The 19,756-nt window shown below is 35.2% G+C and overlaps 1 protein-coding gene across 10 annotated transcripts in view; it reads right to left on the bottom strand.

The window, feature by feature from the left end:
• Scaper (S-phase cyclin A associated protein in the ER) overlaps positions 1–19,756 on the bottom strand; it is a 394,758-nt gene that overhangs the window by 317,173 nt on the left and 57,829 nt on the right. For all 10 annotated transcript variants that reach the window (XM_063243413.1, XM_063243412.1, XM_063243407.1 and 7 more), the window contains one exon: positions 2,810–2,910. In XM_063243413.1, the coding sequence (XP_063099483.1) occupies positions 2,810–2,910 (101 nt within the window). The remainder of the gene's footprint in view (positions 1–2,809; positions 2,911–19,756) is intronic.

The raw sequence follows: 19,756 nt of genomic DNA, 5'->3' as shown, positions 1-19,756 counted from the left end.
AAGTCCCCAAAATGTCCCCTTGAGCAATGTCTTTTCTATTCCCATGCCCTCAGTCAGATCCTGTCACCACCATGGTCTCCCGTAGCTGATGCTACTCAGTTTGGTAAAAGCATTCTTCACTTCTCATTTAAAAAAGTGATATTTTTAAAAAACAAAATTCAGACAAAATATTATTCAAAAGCCTAAAGGTTTTGCCAATTTATTGCTAAATCATCTTTCAGAAATGTTATAACATACAATACTCTCACTGGATGAAGTGTTCATTTCCCTTCAACCTGGCCAAGAGTTGCTACTGTCTTTTAAAAACTGCTCTGGCAAATGGTATTACATTGCTTTCATTTTTTAATTATACATGTTTATTATCGTAACTTATCAGCAATTTGAATTTTGTCTTCTGGAATTTGCATACTGTTGTCTTTAACCCTTTTGCAATGGGAGTTGTACTACTTTCTAAAGAACTTGAAATAGTTGACTAGCATGCTATTATTATTATTATTATTATTATTATTATTATTATTATTATGGCTACATTCTGTTGACATTGAGGTTACAATTATTTTGTTTCCAATTTTGGGGGGATAGGGGGAACCAGGGATCAAACTGATGACCTTTTACAAGCCACTGAGCTAAATCCCCAGCCCTTCAATTGTTTTTATATAGAAAGGCTTGTTTTCTTCTTGTTAAATCAAATGAACCAATATTTTCCTTTGTAATTTCTACCTTTGTTTGATGATCCATAATGCAAATATATAAATACTTACCAATATTTACTTCTTAAAAATGAACAATTCTCATATTTAAATCTCAAATCAAGCTGAAATAAGTGTTTTACATGACTTAAAGTAAGACAAATAATGCCATCTACAGGAAATTTAAGGTTGTATTCCTTAAATTAGGTTGCATATTTTGGCACTGCCTCATGAGGCAGAGAAGAAATGCTGCTAACTAGTTCAGGTACCAAGAGATGTGTCAGGTTTATTTTTGAACCATGGTACCAGGACAAGGAAAGCCATCACTCTGTTAAGCTTAGACCTACTCTGAATTTTCTCAATACATTCTTGAATACAGCCACCACTGGCTGGCTGGAATTTGAAAGCATGATTTTCTTTAATTGGTTTATTCAAATGCCTTTAGTGTGTTACATTATAGATCCTCTTTAGTACCAAAAAACACACCTAGAAACCTAAATTAAACTAAAACTGAGAAGAAAAAGAAAAAAAGACTTATTGTAAAAATATAAAGTATAGCAAATTAGGGACTTCCAAAGGGAAAGAAAAGCTATAATCAGGGCTCAGGAGGATTAGAGCTGGAATAGACAGACAGTAAAGCAATACCCTTGAGCTCTTTATAATATATGATTTCTCTCATTTCTGCTTCTGTTTGTAAATCTGTTCCATTTTATTTCCACATACTTTGCTCTGCTTATTTTCACAGGGGCAATCCAGCTACAAGTCAAACAAATCAGTATACTAATCTTATTTAGTTTGACCCATTGAAAAAATGTACCCCTAGATCCAACTGGCAACTGCTAACTAATAAAGGTAAAACTGCTTGATATAAACCCACCCAGAGACTACAGATGAAGCAGACAATTAAAAAATTAAAACTTTTCATCATGTGAGAAACAAAAATATTTAAAAGATCAACACATATTTTCTCTGATTTTGGTTTCCAGGAGATCCAGCTCTCCTAGATTTGTCTCTAAGGAATTCTTTACACTTTTGGTTCCCTATTGGGACTAACATATTAAGATAAGATAAAAGATGACTTTTACTGCCTGGTTTCACCTACTGAAATTGAAGCAAAGTCAAATTCAAAATAAAGAGGCAGCTTAAGTCTATTTTCTCAGGATAAAAAGGCATTCTGTTCATGGCAGCAGCCTCATAATTTAAAGGGTGCTTCTAAAGACTCAACCTCTTTATACTATCATACTGGTGACTAAATTCCTTTAATTTTTATTTATGCATATTTGTAGCAGATAATGATTACTTTCATCATGGGGAGTTGGTACATGCACATAACAAATTTTAGATTTTTTTTTTAACTTCCCTTTCTCATCCCTCCCTCATACTCTCATCCTTATGCTCATATTTCAACATGAGAATTCTGGAGGGACATAATTAGACCACAGCACATACTAAATACTTCATGAGGGCAGGAATTGTGTTGGTCTACCGTGATCCCTGAGCCTGATGTATAGCACCCAGATACTACATGCAGATGTCAAATGAATCTTATTTTAAAAGAGCTTTTATCTCCCATTACTCTCCTAACCAAAAATCAATTTTTTTTATTGCCTGCCACAGAGGGAAGATATATTATTCCCTATTTATTTTTGATATACTATATCTTTCTCTACTTATTTTTACTTTACCACTGGTCAGCACTTACATACTGTAACCTATTCCCTTCCTTTGAAGGCCCGAACACTCAGTAAAATCCATCACATTTAAATACTTCTGCATCCTCGGTGAAATCTTCCAGTATCTATCCTCCAAAATAGAAATGTTCTTCTCTGAATATTCACAATAGTCTTATGTACTAATAAGTTTAATTTTATCATATCCTTAGACTACAAATTCCCAGAGGGTAGTAAATGTGCTGAATTTAACACTTAAATTGCTATCCTGAATAATGTATCTTGCAATGGCAGGGAACTGAAGAAGCATCTGTTACTGAACCAAATGAGAAATGCAGAACCAAACTTTGAAGTTTTCACATGTTTTAAGTCAATCTGAGGTTAAATTCTCTGTCAATTTCAATGATTACTATTGAAATTGCTGGTTACTAGGAGTACAGAGGTCATTACCTGCTTTGAGCATCTGTCTTCTCTAACTTCTCCTGAAGTTGAATCCAGTCAATCAGTGCTTTGAAATCTCTCACATAGTTATCCAGCATCATTAACACCTCCTAATTTAAACAAAAAAGTTAACTTACATTGTGAGAGTAAAACATTTCAAGTGGCTGATCTGGAGAAACACAGGCTGAGATGATAGCTATTGAAGTAAAATACAACTTAATGCTTATAGTGTTTAGTATTTCATTGACTTTGCCGACCTAAAGTCATCTACTTAGAAGATAACAATATGCAATGCAGCATCTATGGGGGATCTCCTTCTGAAGGTAGTAGCCATTGTTAATTTCCTAGGATCTTATTTTAAAGTCATGTATTATTTTCATTGTTTGGTTTAGTTTGATTTGATTCTGTTTTGTCCTGTTTGATTTTTTGTATCTGACAGCATGAGCAGCTATTTCAAAAATAACAAGATATATAATGGTAGCCATTTTGGATTTACTATAATCTTGCTTTGAAGTCTTATATTGCATTTATTGTTTTGTTTTTATTGGTTCTATTCTGTTCTGTTTTGTTTGATTTTACTATGTCTGATGATATTGACAGCTATTTTGAAGACAAGAGGCATTATGGTAATTATTATTATTTCCTATTATCTTGTTTTGAAATCCTGTTTCACACTGCTTTGATTGGCTTGTTTTATTTTGCTTGGTTTTATTCTCTTTAAAATAAAAATTATAAAAATGTTTCAAGAAAAAAACGATCACAGTGAAGGACTTATGTATTAAGTTTTACATTATACTTATTGAAGAGGCTGCCTAATGTACTGATCTAATTTTGCCCTTTTAGTTTTTTTCATTCCATTTGGTAAAACAATATGTTAGTTGCTGAAAAGATTAGCATTGAAAAGAAGCCATGTATTTTGCATGAGGACTATTGGATGCTCAAGAGGGAAAAATGGTAAGCTCTTTTGAAAGAGTTTATAGTCCCCACATTCCCTGCTAATTCAGGACTGCAAAAGCCTAGGAAGCATTTCCTTGAGATCAGCTATGTAGGCACTCTGAGGCACTGCAATTATGGTAAAAGGGGTCAGGCTACTACTCAAGCTGGCAACAGCCACTGGTGCCATCCATGTAGTGCCAATTCTTTAGGCTGCAGAATGCAAAGTATATGGGGTCATGGAGGCTGCCACCCACATTTCAGAAACAGGTCTAAGAGGCCATGTAAAAATGCATAACAAGGTCAAAGTCCTTGCCAGTAGCCCCTGAAAAGATAATACAAGAAGCCAAAAATATAGAAGACACCCCCAAGGAATTTGCAGATGCCAGTAATGTGAAATGTCTGCTAAAGAAAACAGCAAGCACTGGGCAGAGCCAGTCCATGAGGGCTGTGACCATCAAGGGTACACAGATAGAGACATAGAACTATACAGACATAGAACTATAGGATTTAATGTTTTCCCTGCTGGATTTCAGTTATGCTTTAATGTTTTCTCTGCTAGATTTCATCTATCCATCTATTCCTCCGTTTGGAATAGGAATCTTATTTTGTGCCATTACATATTAGACACACTTAATTTTCTTCTTTGATTTCTAAAGGGGCTCATAGTCAAAAGTTTGCCTAGAGTCTCAGAGAAGACTGAATTTATGCTTTTCAGCAATGCTGAAACTGTTAAGACTTTGCCAACTCTTAACATGGACTAAATACATTTTGCATAATGAGATGGAACTGGGCCTTTTACAGATCAAGGGCAGAATGTTATGGTTTAGATCTAAAATGATCCCCAAATGTGTTTAGAGGAGTTTTTGAAAGTTGATTAGATCATGGGGCATGACATACATCAGTACATTTATCTATTGGTAAGTTCATAGGCAAATGTGCTATTAGGAGGTAGGGTCTGGTTAGAAGTTGGTCACTGGGAACATGACTTGATGAGTGTATTTTATTCCCTACTTCTTTCTTCTTTGTCTGCTTCCTGGCTGCCATGGAGCAAGTAACTATCTTCCACTAGGCCCTTTTACCATACCAACTCTGTCTTGGTGCCAGTCAACCATAGTCTGAACTCACTGGAAATTAGGAGCCAAACAAACCTCTCTTCTTTTAAGGTGTTGGTGTCAGGTATTTTGTCCCACTGACAGGAAAGTGACTTACACAATATGTAACTAAGTTTAAAAACACAATGCTGTACTAAGCTCTAAAAAATATGATATACTTAGATATAAATCAAGCAAAATATGTACAAGACCTACATCAAGACAATAAAAATTAAATAAATTGAGAGCTGGACATCATGGCACACCTCTGTAATAAAAGCATTTGGGAGGTTGAGACAGAAGAGTTGCCATGAGTTTGAGGCCAGCCTTAATCACACGTGAGGCCTTGTCTCAAAAAGAAAACAAAAGCAAAAAGAGAGAAAATGGTCCATGTTCGTAGAGAAAAAGACTTAACACTTACTAAGATATTAGTTCTTGATGTTGATAATTCTAAAAGACATAACCCTAAACATCATAACCCTGAACACTGAAAGTCCCAAATAAAATTGCCAAAATCACAATCCTAAATATTTAAAAATCACAAATACTCAAATTCTGAAATCTGAAATCTTGAAAAATCACAGTTCTAATTTTGCTGTCTATGTAAGAGTGTTAGGGAGTCAGCCAGGAATAGATGGTGTGTTATATTAACAACACAAACTTCTGTTTAAAGATAATTTGTCTGCATTGGCATTCCTTCCAGCTGATGGAATTCTAAGAGTTTTCAATGAATTATTTAGCCACATTTTCCTAAAAAAACCAAAGAAGTTACTGGCTGCTTCAAAAATAACTAAGTGCACAGTAGGATAAAAAGATACAATACAGTGGTGTTGCTGTTCAATCAGTAGTAGTATTTCTGTCAAAAATGTGGTCTCTATGTGAATGTGTGCAGAACAGATTTACAAGTACCCAAAATAACATAGAAGCATGGCACAGAAGGTGGGAAAATTTAATAGGAAACGTTTATGTCAGTGTATATATTACATCATAGAAGAATTAAAAAGAGCAGTACCATGTTAAAAAAAAAATGGGTGCCGAGGAGAGTCATGCCCTAAAAGAAAACTCATCACAAAGAACAATTTCACAATCTGGTTAAAGATCATGACAGTGAGCCACCTTCTGTACACTACATACCTCCCTGCAAATACCAATAATCTGCTAGTCCCTGTAATATACTTTTTCTTATCGAAATTTCTAATTTTTTCTTTTGCTTTTTTCTATTTCTTTTTTCCATTCTCATTACTTTAAACAATCCCTATTATTTTTTACAATTCATTATGGTATATATACATTTTCTCTTTGCATCATTTCCAATGCTGGGGGGATAAAATGTATAAAAATATTTACAGACTTCTAACACATTTTACTATTTTCTGCAAATTCATCTCCACTGAAATGCATTATCACAATGCTGACTTTGTGTGTAAGCACTGTCTTTTTACATCAAAATGTTGAAACTGCCTCAGTAAATGAAAAGAAATTCTTTTTTGTGGACATGTATTTGTGAAAGATAAAATTTCTGAAGCTCTTAAACTTTCTGGGTGACAATATACGTAATAGTGACACAATGATTTTTGGTTACTTTGATTGTTTCTCAATCACAGAATTTCAGTTGACAACAGTAAGAAAGTTAGGTGAAAATAATTACTATCAACAGTAATACATAATTATACAATTCACTTTTCGAACTATTTCTTTGGGAATACCATACATCTATTCATAACTGTTATGCATACACAACTGTCATGACAATACCCAAGTGCTATGCTTGCAAAGTATGCGTTTTATTTTTGCCTATTTAATTCTGTAAAGTAACCTATGAAGTGTTCACTCATATTTTTGTTTCTCAAAGAAATTTCCTTTTTAAAATGAGAATGACTGTATTTTTAAAATTTTTTTAAATTCTTTCTCCTAGAATTAAACCATCAGGATTTTGATCTTTCTAGATTTTAGATTTTACAGATTTTGATCTTCTGGGGTTTCTTTCTTTCCCCTTTTGAGGCAGGGTCTCACTGTGTCTCACTGTGTAGCACAGGCTGGCCTCAAACTCCCAGTGGTCTTCCTGTCTCAGCCTCCCAAGTGCTAGGATTACAGGCATGCACCATCATGCCCAGCTCTTGTGTGATTTCAGCACTGGAGACTATGGCCTTTGAGATTTTGTCTTCCAGTAATACAGTCCATACCCATAAGTTCCTCCCAACTCATAAGAGATTCAATGCAATCTCAATCAAAATTTCAAGTAGTTATTTTGTAAATATCAACAAACTGATTCTAAAGTGTATATGCCTATGCAAATATTAGCCAACACTATTTTAAAAAAGAACAAGCTTTGTAAACAAACACAACCCAACATCAAGATATATTATAAAAATACAGCAAGAAATATGGTACTAGTAAATGAATAGACAAATGCATCAAAGAAACAGAACAGAGCTCCAAAACAAACCCACATAAATATAGTCAATTAATCTTTTCAAAGTAACTAAGCCAATACAATGGAGGAAAGAAGGTCTTTTCAACAAATGGACATCCACTGTGACATGCTTACTGGGTTTCTGTCAGCTTGAACCATCAATGTCATTAGGACAGTCCATTACTGTTCTAGCTACTGTACCACCCTAATGGGATTGTCTCATGCTGCCTGATGGGATAGTCATGAATTAACCAGAGTCACTCTACAATGAGACATATGGATTAGGCCCATCATGAACATGTTAACTATCAACTTGATTGGCTTGAGAATCACGTAGGAAATTAGTAGCACATTTCTAGTTGTGTCTGGCTGGATGATAGCAGTGTGACCTGGGGATCTTTAGCTTGTGCCCTTTTCTCTCTGGCAGTCTTTCCAACCTGCTCTGCTTCCCAGACACCCAAGAAGTAAGTAGCATTGATCCACTATGCCCTTCTTCTCTGGAGAAAGTTTCTTCCCTGGAGTTAACTGACCTCGACTGAACTCTCTAAAACCATGAGCTAAATAAAATCTCTTCTCCTTTAAATTGGGAATTTTGGGAATGTTGGGAATTTTGTCCCAACAATGGAAAATCTAACCAATACATCCACATACAAAAATTTAATCTAGACACAGATCATGTTCTTCATAAAAATTAACTCAAAATGAATTTCAGCCTTAAATATTAAATAAAAAATTATAGAACTCCTAAAAGATAACACAGGAAACAAAACTCATCTTGATCTTAACTACAGCACTGACTTGTTAGATGCAATACCAAAGGCACAAATCATGAAAGAAAAAAGTAATGAGTTGAATACAAACAATACCAAGATAAGAGGAAATCAAGCTACAGAATGACAAAATATTTCCAAAAGACATGCACTAGAGACTGTTGGCTAAAGTGCAAAAGGAACACTTAAAACTCAATAATAAAGAGAAAGAATAACCCAATTTTAAAATGAGCTAAACAGAGACACTAAGGTACCCAATGCAGGTTCTGTAGGGTCATGAGGTGAAATCCAGCAATACTATTATTCTTTGTTCAGGGTGATTTTAGTCTGATTTTTTTGTTTTTTTTAATTTCAACTTACATGAAGGTATGGACAGATATTTTTGAAGAGAATGAGAGACATTATTGCAGCCATTGTTGACTTCCCTATTTTCTGGTCTTGAAGACTTAAAATGTCTTCATCGTCTTGTTCTGATCAGTTTTATACTATTTTATTTTGTATTAATTCATTGTATGTGAAGATATGGGCAACTACTTGGAAGAAAACAAGAGACAATATGATAGAAAGTGAAGATCTCCAGTTGTCTTGCTTTGAAATCTGTGTCTCTTACACCTTATCTTATGATCTACTTTTTCTGTTTAATTTTACCCTCTTTAAAAATAAAATTTTTAAAAAATGAGCTAACCGGGACCTTGCTGGCGATCCTCTCTCTGTCCAGGGAAAGCCGCCGCCCCAGCCAGTGTTGGGAGAAAGGAGCTTCCCTGCGGAGGCCTGTTCAGGACTTGCCTGCGACCATCTTTCAGTCTGGGGAGCACTGCCGCCCACTGCTGCTATCTGAAGGAGGGAGCTGCACTGTCGAGAAGGTTTGGGGCCTGTCTAGCACGTGCAGGTGACATTCTTTCAGCCCGGGGAACTTTGCCACCCAGGAGGTGGATGCCTGCACAACACTGGACCCCTGGGAGAGTTTGAGATCCTTGCTCTAGGTGGTTGGGGACCCGCTCGGCTCGCAGCCGCAAGAGATTGGGCTTGGCAGGATCGGGCCTGCCTGGACCTTGTCTGGCAGCCTTCTTTCTGTCCGGGAGCTTTGCTGCTGGAGCGGGGAGCTGCGAAGCTTGAGAAGGCTTTAGGCCTGCCTGAGCCTCCCTTGGTAACCTTCTTTTAATGTGGGGGCCTTGCTGCCCAAGGAGGGAGCTACGCTACTAGAGGAGTCCCAGGAGCCCAGGACATAGGAGACAATTTCCAACATGCCCAGGGGGAGCTTTGGAACAACACTAGAAACACGGAAATATAGGACAATGACAAAAGGAAAGACCAAAATGCAATCTCAAACATCCAGCCCATCCCAAGAAAGCCTAGGAGCCATGTACACAGAAGAAAATATAAGCCATACGCCTGAAATAATAGTAACTGAAATAAAGAAGCAACTCTGGGAAGCTTTAAAGAAATTGAAACTAGAAATAATCTCCCAGGTAAAAGAAGAAATGATAAAAATAATGAAAGAGATGCTGAACACATCTAAAGAAGACACAGTTAAAAAATCAGAGGAACAGGGGCTGGGGATTTAGCTCAGCGGCATAAGCACCTGCCTTGCAAGCAGGCGGTTGTGAGTTTGATCCCCGGTACCGATAAAAAGGAAAAAGACAAAAAAAAAAAAAAATCAGAGGAACAAAACAAAAAGATAGAGTGCCTGGATGAACAATATAAGAAACAAACAGAACACATAAAGCAGATTCAAAGAGATATACAGGAAACCAAAAACTCCATTGAAAGTTGTCAAAACCGCCTCAAAAAAAGTGAAGATAGAATTTCAGATCTCAAAGACAAGATTGCAGCTAGTCAACAGGAAAGATCTCTTAAAAATAACAAGGCATCAGGAAACAACAATCCAACAGCTGTAAGATGATTCAAAAAAAAAAAAAAACCAACATAATATTGATAGGGATAAATGAAAAAGAAGGGGACAACACAAATGATATCAAGAGGCTATTCACAGAAGTAATAGCTGAAAAATTCCCAAATGGAATTTTTCCCAAAACAAAACCATACCCATACATATAATAATCACCATCCCAGAAATCCAACATAAAAATAGAATATTAAAGGCTGTTGAAAAGAAGAGACAGATCACCCTACAAAGAAAAGCCTATCAGAATCACAGCAGACTGCTGAATACAAACAATGAAGTCAAGAAGAGCATGGAGTGAAGTATTTCAGATCCTAAAGGAAAATGATTTCCAATCTAGACTGATGTACTCTGCAAAACTGTCCTTCAAATGGATGGAGAAATAAGATACTTAAATGACAAAGAACAGCTAAAGAACTTCATGATCACCAAGCCAATCCCACAAAGAATACTGAAAGACAGTTTAGATACACTTAGGAAAAAAATCACTAAACAAGGCAGACCAACAGAATGGAAAGATAAAGATGCAACAGCAAAAAGATAACATGTCAACAATAAACCAATATATAACAGTTATAACCATTAATGTAAATGGTCTCAAGTCACCAATAAAACAAACAGACTGGCAAAATGTATCAAGAAACAACATCTAACCATATGCTGTCTACAAGAAACCCATCTAACCCAAAAGTAAACTCACAGACTGAAAGTCAAAGGATAGAAAACAATACTACATGCAACAGGAACCCCCCCAAAAAGCAGGGGTAGCTATTCTGTTTGCAGACAATGTGAACTTCAAACCAAAAATGATCCTGAGAGATAAAGAAGGTCACCACATACTGGTCAGGGGAAAACTTCAAGAGGAAGAGATAACAATCTTAAATATATATGCACCAAATTCCAGAGCACTCAGTTATACAAAGCAAGTATTAATAGAAATGAAAAATCAAATAAACAATACTATAATTATAACAGGGGACCTTAACACACCACTGACACCAAGGGGCAGATCAACAACACAGAAAAGCAGCAAAGAAATAACAGAACTGAATCACACTTGTGAACAAATGGACTTGATAGACATACAGAGTGTTCCATCCAACAACACCAGAATATACATTCTTCTCAGCAGTATATGGGACATTCTTTAAAATAGACCACATACTAACCCACAGAACATATTTAAATAAATGTAAAAGAGTTGAAATTATCCCATGCATGTTATCAGATAATAGCACCATGAAACTTGAAATTAATGATAAAAGTAACTGGAAAAAACTCACAAACACATGGAAATTGAATAATACACACTTCAGCAATCAGTGGGTCACAGTGGAAATTAAAGAAGAAATTAAACAATACCTACAAGCAAATGAAAATACAAATACAACTTACTGGAATTTGTGAGATGCAATGAAAGCACTCCTGAGAGGAAAATTTACTGCACTGAGTTCCCACATCAGAAAAACAGAACGAACACATATAAATAACCTGATGCTACACCTCAAACATCTAGAAAAAGAAAAGCAAGTCAAGCCCAAAGCCAAAAAAAGAGAGAAATTATAAAAATCAGAGCAGAAATTAATGCAATAGAGACTAAGAAAACAATCCAAAGAATCAATGAAACACAGTTGGTTCTTTGAAAGAATAAATAAAATTGATAAGCCCCTATCCAACCTAATTTTAAAAAGGAAAGAAAAAGCTCAAATTGATGCAATAAGGAATGAAAAAGGTGAAATCATGACAGATTTTGTGGAAGTACAGAAGATCATCAACACTTATTTCAAAAACCTCTACTCTCAAAGGTTCGATAGCACAGAAGAAATGGACAGATTCCTAGAAACATATGAAGTATCAAAGCTGGGTCAAGAAGATGTAAAACTGCTGAATAATCCAACTTCTATTAATGAATTGAAAATGTAATTAAGTCCTTACCTACAAAGAAGAGCCCAGGCCCTGACGGATTCACTGTAGAATTTTACAAAAAATACAAAGAAGACTTAATGCCGACACTCCTCAAACTCTTCAATGAAATCAAAAGAGAAGCAATTCTTCCTAAGTCATTCCTGGAAGCAAAAATAACTCTAGTACCAAAACCTCAGAAAGACCCAAATAAAAAAGAGATCTATAGGCCAATCTCCTTAATGAACACAGATGCAAAAATTTTTAATAAAATATTGGCAAACAGGATGCAGCAAATCATTAAGATTATACACCACGACCAAGTGGCATTCATTGCAGGCATGCAAGTATGGTTCAACATATGTAAATCATTAAATGTAATCCACCATATCAATAAAGCCAAAAGTAAGAATCGCATGATCATTTCTACAGATGCAGAAAAATCTTTTGATAAGGTCCAATATTCATTCATGATAAGAACCTTACAGAAAATTGGAATAGATGGTCTTTTCCTCAATATGATAAAGGCCATCTATGAAAACCAACAGCCATCATCATATTAAATGGCCAAAAACTAAAGGCCTTTACTTTAAAATCAGGCACAAGACAAGGATGTCCTTTATCACCACTCCTATTCAAATTAGTACTGGAAATACTAACCAGAGCAATTAGACAAGAGAGAAAATAAAGATAGGAAAAGAGGAAGTTAAATTATCATTATTTGCAGAGGACATGTTACTCTACATAGAAGACCCCCAAAACTCCATTGAAAGACTCCGAGACATAATAAATAAAATCAGCAATGTAGGTGGGTACAAAATCAATGTTCAAAAATCAATAGCATTTCTATACACTAACAACAAAATTACGGAGAGAGAAATAAGAGAAGCCACACCTGTCACACTAACATCTAAAAACTGAAATACTTAGGAATTAATCTCACGAAAGAAGTAAAAGATCAATACGCGGAAACTATAATACCCTGAAAAAAGAAATCAAAGATAATTTCAGAAAATGGAAAGACGTCCCTTGTTCATGGATAGGGAGATTAAATATTGTAAAAATGGCCATTCTTGGGGCTGGAGATTTAGCTCAGCGGCATAAGCGCTTGCCTTGCAAGCAGGCAGTCATGAGTTCAATCCCCGGTACAGATAAAAAGGAAAAAGACAAAAAAAAAAAAAAATGGCCATTCTCCCAAAACTGTTATACAGATTCAATGCAATTCCAATGAAAATAGCATCAACATACCTCACAGACCTAGAGAAAACACTCCTAAAATTCATCTGGAACCAGAAGAGGCTGAGAATACCAAAGGCAATTCTAGGCAGCAAAAGCAAATCATGAGGCATCACAATCCCTGATTTGAAATTATACTACAAAGCTACTGTAATAAAATCAATATGGTACTGGAATAAAACCAGATCTGAAGACCAACGGAATACACTAGAAGATACAACCACAACTACCAACACACTCAACCACCTTATCTTTGATAAAGGGGTCAAACATGTTCACTGGAAGAACGACAGTCTCTTTAATAAATGGTGCTGGAAAAACTGGCTCTCCATATGTCGAAAACTAAAACTAGACCCATGCCTATCACCATGTACTAAATTAAAATCTAAATGGATCAAAGATCTGAATATTAAAACAGAAACACTAAATCTATTGGAAGACAAATTGGGTAAAAACCTTGAAGATATAGGGGTAGGTAGAGAACTCACGAATAGGACTCAAACCGCACGGGAAATACTTCCCAGAATCAATAACTGGGATCACCTCTTACTAAAATGTTTCTGCATGTCAAAAGAAATCTCCAGCATAGTGAAAAGAAAACCCACAAACTGAGGAAAAAAATCCTAGTGAACTGTCCCTCAGACAAAGGACTTCTGTCTAAAACATATAAAGAATTAAAAAAAATCAGACCCCCAAAATTCAAAGATCCAATCCAAAAATGGGCATCTGAGATGAATACAGTTCTCAGATGAAGAAATACAAATGGCAAATAAATACATGAAAAAATGTTCATCATCGTTAGTCATTAGACAAATGCAAATCAAAACAACACTGTGATTGCATCTCACTCAAGAAAGAATGGTCAGGATCTAGAAAACTACCAACAACAAATGCTGGAGAGGCTGTGAGGGAAAAAGGAACTCTCCTGCACTGTTGGTGGGAGTCTAGACTGTTGCAACCACTGTGGAGGTCAGTGTGGAGATTCCTCAAAAAGCTGGGATTGGAGGTCCCACTCGACCCAGCTATTCCACTTCTGGGCATATTCTCAGAAGAACTGAAAATATCATACCACAGTGATATATGTGCACCCATGTTTATAGCAGCACAATTTGTAATACCCAGATCTTGGAAACAACCCAAGTGTCCATCAACTGAGGAATAAATTTTTAAAAATGTGATATTTTTATACAACGGAGTACTACTCAGCTATAAAGAATGATCACATTGAGATATTTACTAATAAATGGGCATAACTTGAGACCATACTCATAAGTGAAATAAATCAAACTCACATGTATAAATACTGTATAGTTTCCCTAGTGTAAGAAATGGTGAGTACATAAGAGTTTATGGTAATCATGATTCCCCATTACATTGTTTTGAAACCTTATAATGATCGCATTGGTTAGTTGTAATGGGTTTGTCCTTGTTGGTTTGACTTTATTAACTGTGATGCTATGAACAGCTAATTTGGGGAAAACAATTCATTATAATAGCCAGTACTGGTATAATATCATCTTACTCTGAAGTCCTACCATGCTTTTGCTCTTCTGTTTCCATTGACTCTATCATGTTGTAGCTTACTGGACTGTATTACATGTGAAAGTATAAAGAAATTTTCTATGGAAAACCAGATAATATAGTAGCCATTGTTTGTTTTCTGTTATTTGGTTATGAATGCCCTATAATACTCTCATTGTCTTGAATGTTTTTATACTATTTTGTTATATTTGATATTATTGTATATGAAGTTATACTCAACTATTTCTTTTTTTATACTCAACTATTTCAAAGAAAGAGACATTGTGGTAGTTACTGTTAATTATGGGTTATCTTCCAGTGAAATTCTTGTTGCTTACATTGTTCTGTTCTGATCTGCTTTGTTATGCCCTGTTTTGTCTTAATCTCTTTAAAATAAAAAAAATTTTTAAAAAGAAAAAAATGAGCTAACCACATTAACAGTTACTTTGTAAAATATATACAGTACATAAATATACAGATGTATCTGTGAAAAGATGCTCTATGCCATATGCTATCAAGAAATGCAAATCAAAACAAACTGAAAACTGGCCTTAATCATGCAGAGTTCACTTTGATATATTCAATTATGTATCAGTCCACAGGAAATGTTGTTGAAACTGAATACACCAAATGCTGTGAAGGAAGTAGAACAACTGGGATATGCATTTGTTGCGAGTGGGAATGCACACTGATTTCTTACAAAATAAAATAGTTTTACCATGTGGTCAAGTCATTATAATTTTTTATTTATTGATAACCTTTCAGAGCTTTCAATGATATATACAGCCACCTTTTAGAGCTTTCAACGATATATACAGCCACCTATATGTAGCACCTAGGTGCTATAGTTTGCCACCACTGTTCTTGTTACTTACCCAAAATAACGAAAGCTTACATTCACACAAAAACCTGTGCATGAATGTACATAACATCTTTACTCACAGTTGTTAAAATATGGAAGATACCAAGATGTCCTTCAGAGGATTCAGCTCAGTGGCATTAGCGTCTGCCTGGCAAGCGCAAGGTCATGAGTATGGTCCCAATACCCAAAAAAAATTTAAAAAGATTACTAAGAATAAAGACTATAAATTATTGACAATAATTAATGACCTTTTAAGGGCTGGGGATTTAGCTCAGTGGCATAAGCACCTGCTCTGCAAACACTAGGTCATGAGTTCGATCCCTGGTTCCAACAACAAAAAAAAAGATATAACAGGTATAGACATGTAAAATTGATCTAATATGAATATTAACTGTTCAAGATGTCCTTCAAAAGGTGAACAAATAAACTATAGACAATGAGATATTAATTTTAGCTAAAAAGAAATAAGCTATCAAGTCATGAAAGGACATGGAGGAAACTTAAAAGCATATAGCTAAGTAAAAAAAGCCAATCTGAACAAGCTACACCACTGCATGATTTTAACTCTATAAAATTATGAAAAAAGCAGTCTATGGAGATGATAAAATAATCAGTGATGCTAGAGTTGGGGTGAAGGGAAGGATGGATATGCAGAGCATAAAGGATTCTTAGGAAACAAACTATTCTATATGACACTATAATACTAGATAAATTTCACGGTACATTTGTCTAAATCTATCAAATATGTAAGACCAAGAGTGAACCAAAACATAAGCCATGAGCTTGGGTAATAGTAATATTATTCAGGATCATTAATTATAATCAACATTCCAAAGTGCAGGAAGATACTAATGATTCTGCTGGGACTGGTGTCTCCCCAAGACTAGGGAGAGACTAGAGAGATATGGCCTGGGAATCAAGGTATGGTAGGCCCAATTGGATGGAGTGTACCTCAAACCTGGTTGAGTCTATCTCCTAACACAGTGGCCTAGAAAATGACACATTCAGTCACTGGGACCATTCATCCTGATCAACACAGCAGGAAAACTGTGGTCTCCTCTCATTTTCATTTTTTAATTGTCTGTCCCTATTTCAGTTACTTTAATTAGGACAGGCGTTACACATTATATCAATATATGTGTATGGGTGGGGACAACTGTGTGAGTTAACCTACCAAAACTGGCCCAAAAAAATCTTAAAAACCTAAACAGACCAATAAAAAAAGCAATGAAGTTGATGCAGTAATAGTCTACCAAACTAAAATAGGACCCAATGGATTTACTGATGAATTTTTACTGAACCTACAGAAAAAAACAAATATTAATCTCCTCAAATTTTTCAAGTAATGAAAAGGGAAGAAATGCTTCCAAATTCATTCTATGAAGCCAGAAGTACATGAATACTAAAATCAGATAGGGTAGGAAGAAGAAAGAAGGAAGAGAAGGAGAAGCAGGAGAAGAGGAAAAGGAGGAGAAAGAGAAGAAGAAGAGGAAGTATAATGGGGAAAAGAAGAAAAAAAGGGAAGAGGGGGAGGACAACAAGAAGGAGCAAGAGAAAAAGGAAGAAAAGGAAAAAAATGAGAATAACTAGGAGAAAGCAAAGGAAGACAAAAGGAAGGAAAAAACCAAAACTACAGACCAATACCCTTGGTGAACACATACATAAAAATGCTCAATAAGAGCACATCAAACAGAATTCAACAACACATTAAAACCATAACCAAGTTGGTTTCATATAAAGGAAGCAAGGATAGTTCAACCTATATAAATCAATAAATCAATAAATGTACTATACTACATAAACAGAATCCAGGATAAAAAAAAAACATGATAATCCCAACTGATGCAGGAAATGCCTTCAATAAAATCCAATGTCCCTTCGGATCAAAAAAAATTGTGAAAACAGGTACAGCAAATCCCCAACTTAACAACATTCAAGTTGTGAACATTCGCAGTTGTACTACATAAGATTTTGACAGCTTACAAACAAATCCAAGTCACAAACAATTCCCCTGCAATGGAACTTGTTTGTTAAGTCAGGGACTTACCTTATAGAAGAACCTTATGTCAGGCTGATACAAAAATCAGAATGACAAACCCACAGTCAGCATCATCTGAAGTAGGGAAAAACTAAATGCACATCCTCTAAAATCAAGAATGAGACAAGAGTGTCCACTCTGACCACCTGTGTTTACAGTACTTAAAACTTTGGCTGGAGCATTCCAGAAAGAGAAAGAATTAAAATTTTCCCTATTTTCAGGTATGATTCTTTACACAGAAGACCCAGAAAACTCCGCCACCAAACTTTTATATCTGATAAATTAAGTAGTGGTAGGACACAAAATAAACACAAAAAAATCAATAACATTCTTTTTTATTATTTTAAAGAGGGTAAAACAAAACACAACAAAACAGAAAAAAGAAGATCAGAAGAAAACAATGTAAAGGACACAGATTTCAAAGCAAGACAACAGGAAATCTACAGTGGCTACCATAATGTCTCTTGTTTTCTTCTAAATAGTTGTCTATATCTTCACACATAATGAACTCATAAAACACAAAATAGTATAAACCTGATCAGAACAGAGTCATGAAGACATTATAGGCCTTCAAAACCAGACAATAGAAAAATCAACAATGGCTACTGTAATGTCTCTTGTTCTCTTCAAAACAGCTGTCCATACTTTCATGTATGTTGAAATTAAAAAATAGAAAACAGACTAAAACCACTTTGAACAAAGAATAAAAGCATTACTGGATTCACAGCACAACAATAGGAAATCAGCAATGGATACCATAATGTCTCTTTTTCCTAAAATTAGCTGTTCATTTCATCACACATAATATAATCCATTCTCACAAACTGTTTAGAAAAAGATCTAGGCATGTATAAGCCTCTACATGTATACCTATCTTTTCAGTATTAGAGGGAAAAACAAAACAAAATCAAACAGACTACTAGAAAAACAAGAAACAAAAAAGACAAACAAAAAACAATAGCAGAGCACCCAAAACAATGATGATGCAGACCTTCAAAACAAGACAGTAGGAACAGAACTAAGGTTGTTATTTTACATAGTGATCTTCAAAAGTTCCTCAAATCACCAGATACAAACATGTAAAACTGATGAATGTTAACTATTTTGTTCCAAGAACTTATAGAATTTCTAGCACAATTATCTTAGCCATTTTAACTGTGTTTATACAAATGTAGATTTTTTTTCTTTTCCCTTTCTCTTATTCCTCCTTTTCCCTGACATATTATTTTTTCAGCTTTGAGCAGATTCTTACAATTTCAGTCTATTTATTGAAGATTATATTATATCTTATGTACTCTTACCATTTCTTACACTAGGGAGGCAATGTGGTACTTACATATGTGAATTTGATGTATTTCACTAACAAGTATGGTCTCAATTTACATCCATTTACTTATAAATATCTCAATGTGATCATTCTTTATAGCTGAGTAGTACACCATTGTATAAAACTGCCACATCTTTTTTATCCATTCCTCAGTTGATGGGCTTGCAGTCAGTTTGTTTCCAAGATCTGGCTATTAAACATTGTGCTGCTATAAACATGGGTAAACATATATTACTGTGATATGATGTTTTCAGTTCTTCTGGGAACATGCCCAGAAGTGGAATAGCTGGGTCAAATTGGACTTCCAATCCCAGCTTTTTGAGGAACTCCAGATTGACTTCCACAGTGACTACACCAGTCTACACTCCCACCAACAGTGCAAAAGAGTTCCTTTTTCCCCAAAGCCTCTCCAGCATTTATTGTTGCTAGTTTTCTGGATCCTGGCCATTTTTTCTGGAGTGAGATAGAATCTCGATGTGGTTTTAATTTGCATTTCTCTAATGACAAGTGATGCTAAACATTTTTTCATATATTTATTTGCCATTTGTATTTCTTCAACTGAGAACCGTGTATTTATCTCAGATGTCCATTTTTGGGTTGGGTCTTTGAATTTCAGGGGTCTGATTTTTTTAAATTCTTTATAAGTTCTAGATAGAAGTCCTTTATCTGAGGAGCACTTGACTAAGATATTTTCAAAATTCATGGGTCTCTTTTTTGCTCTGTGGGAGATTTCTTTCGACAGGCAAAACCTTTTTAGTAAGATGAGATCCCAGTTGCTGAAGGCAAGTATTTCCCATTTGGTTTGATTTTTGTTCATGAATTCTATACCTACCCCTATGTCTTCAAGATTTCTACCTACTTGTCTTCCAGCAGATTTAATGTTTCTGTTTTAATATTTAGATCTTTGATCCATTTTGACTTTGGCTTAGTACGTGGTGACAGACATGAGTCTAGTTT

This window comes from Cavia porcellus, unplaced genomic scaffold (genome assembly GCF_034190915.1).
Source record: "Cavia porcellus strain 051 isolate PalLab524CR breed Dunkin Hartley unplaced genomic scaffold, mCavPor4.1 scaffold_38, whole genome shotgun sequence".
Classification (NCBI taxonomy): Eukaryota; Metazoa; Chordata; class Mammalia; order Rodentia; family Caviidae; genus Cavia; species Cavia porcellus.
Note: the sequence above shows the minus strand (reverse complement) of the source record. Positions and strands in the feature narration are given on the sequence as shown.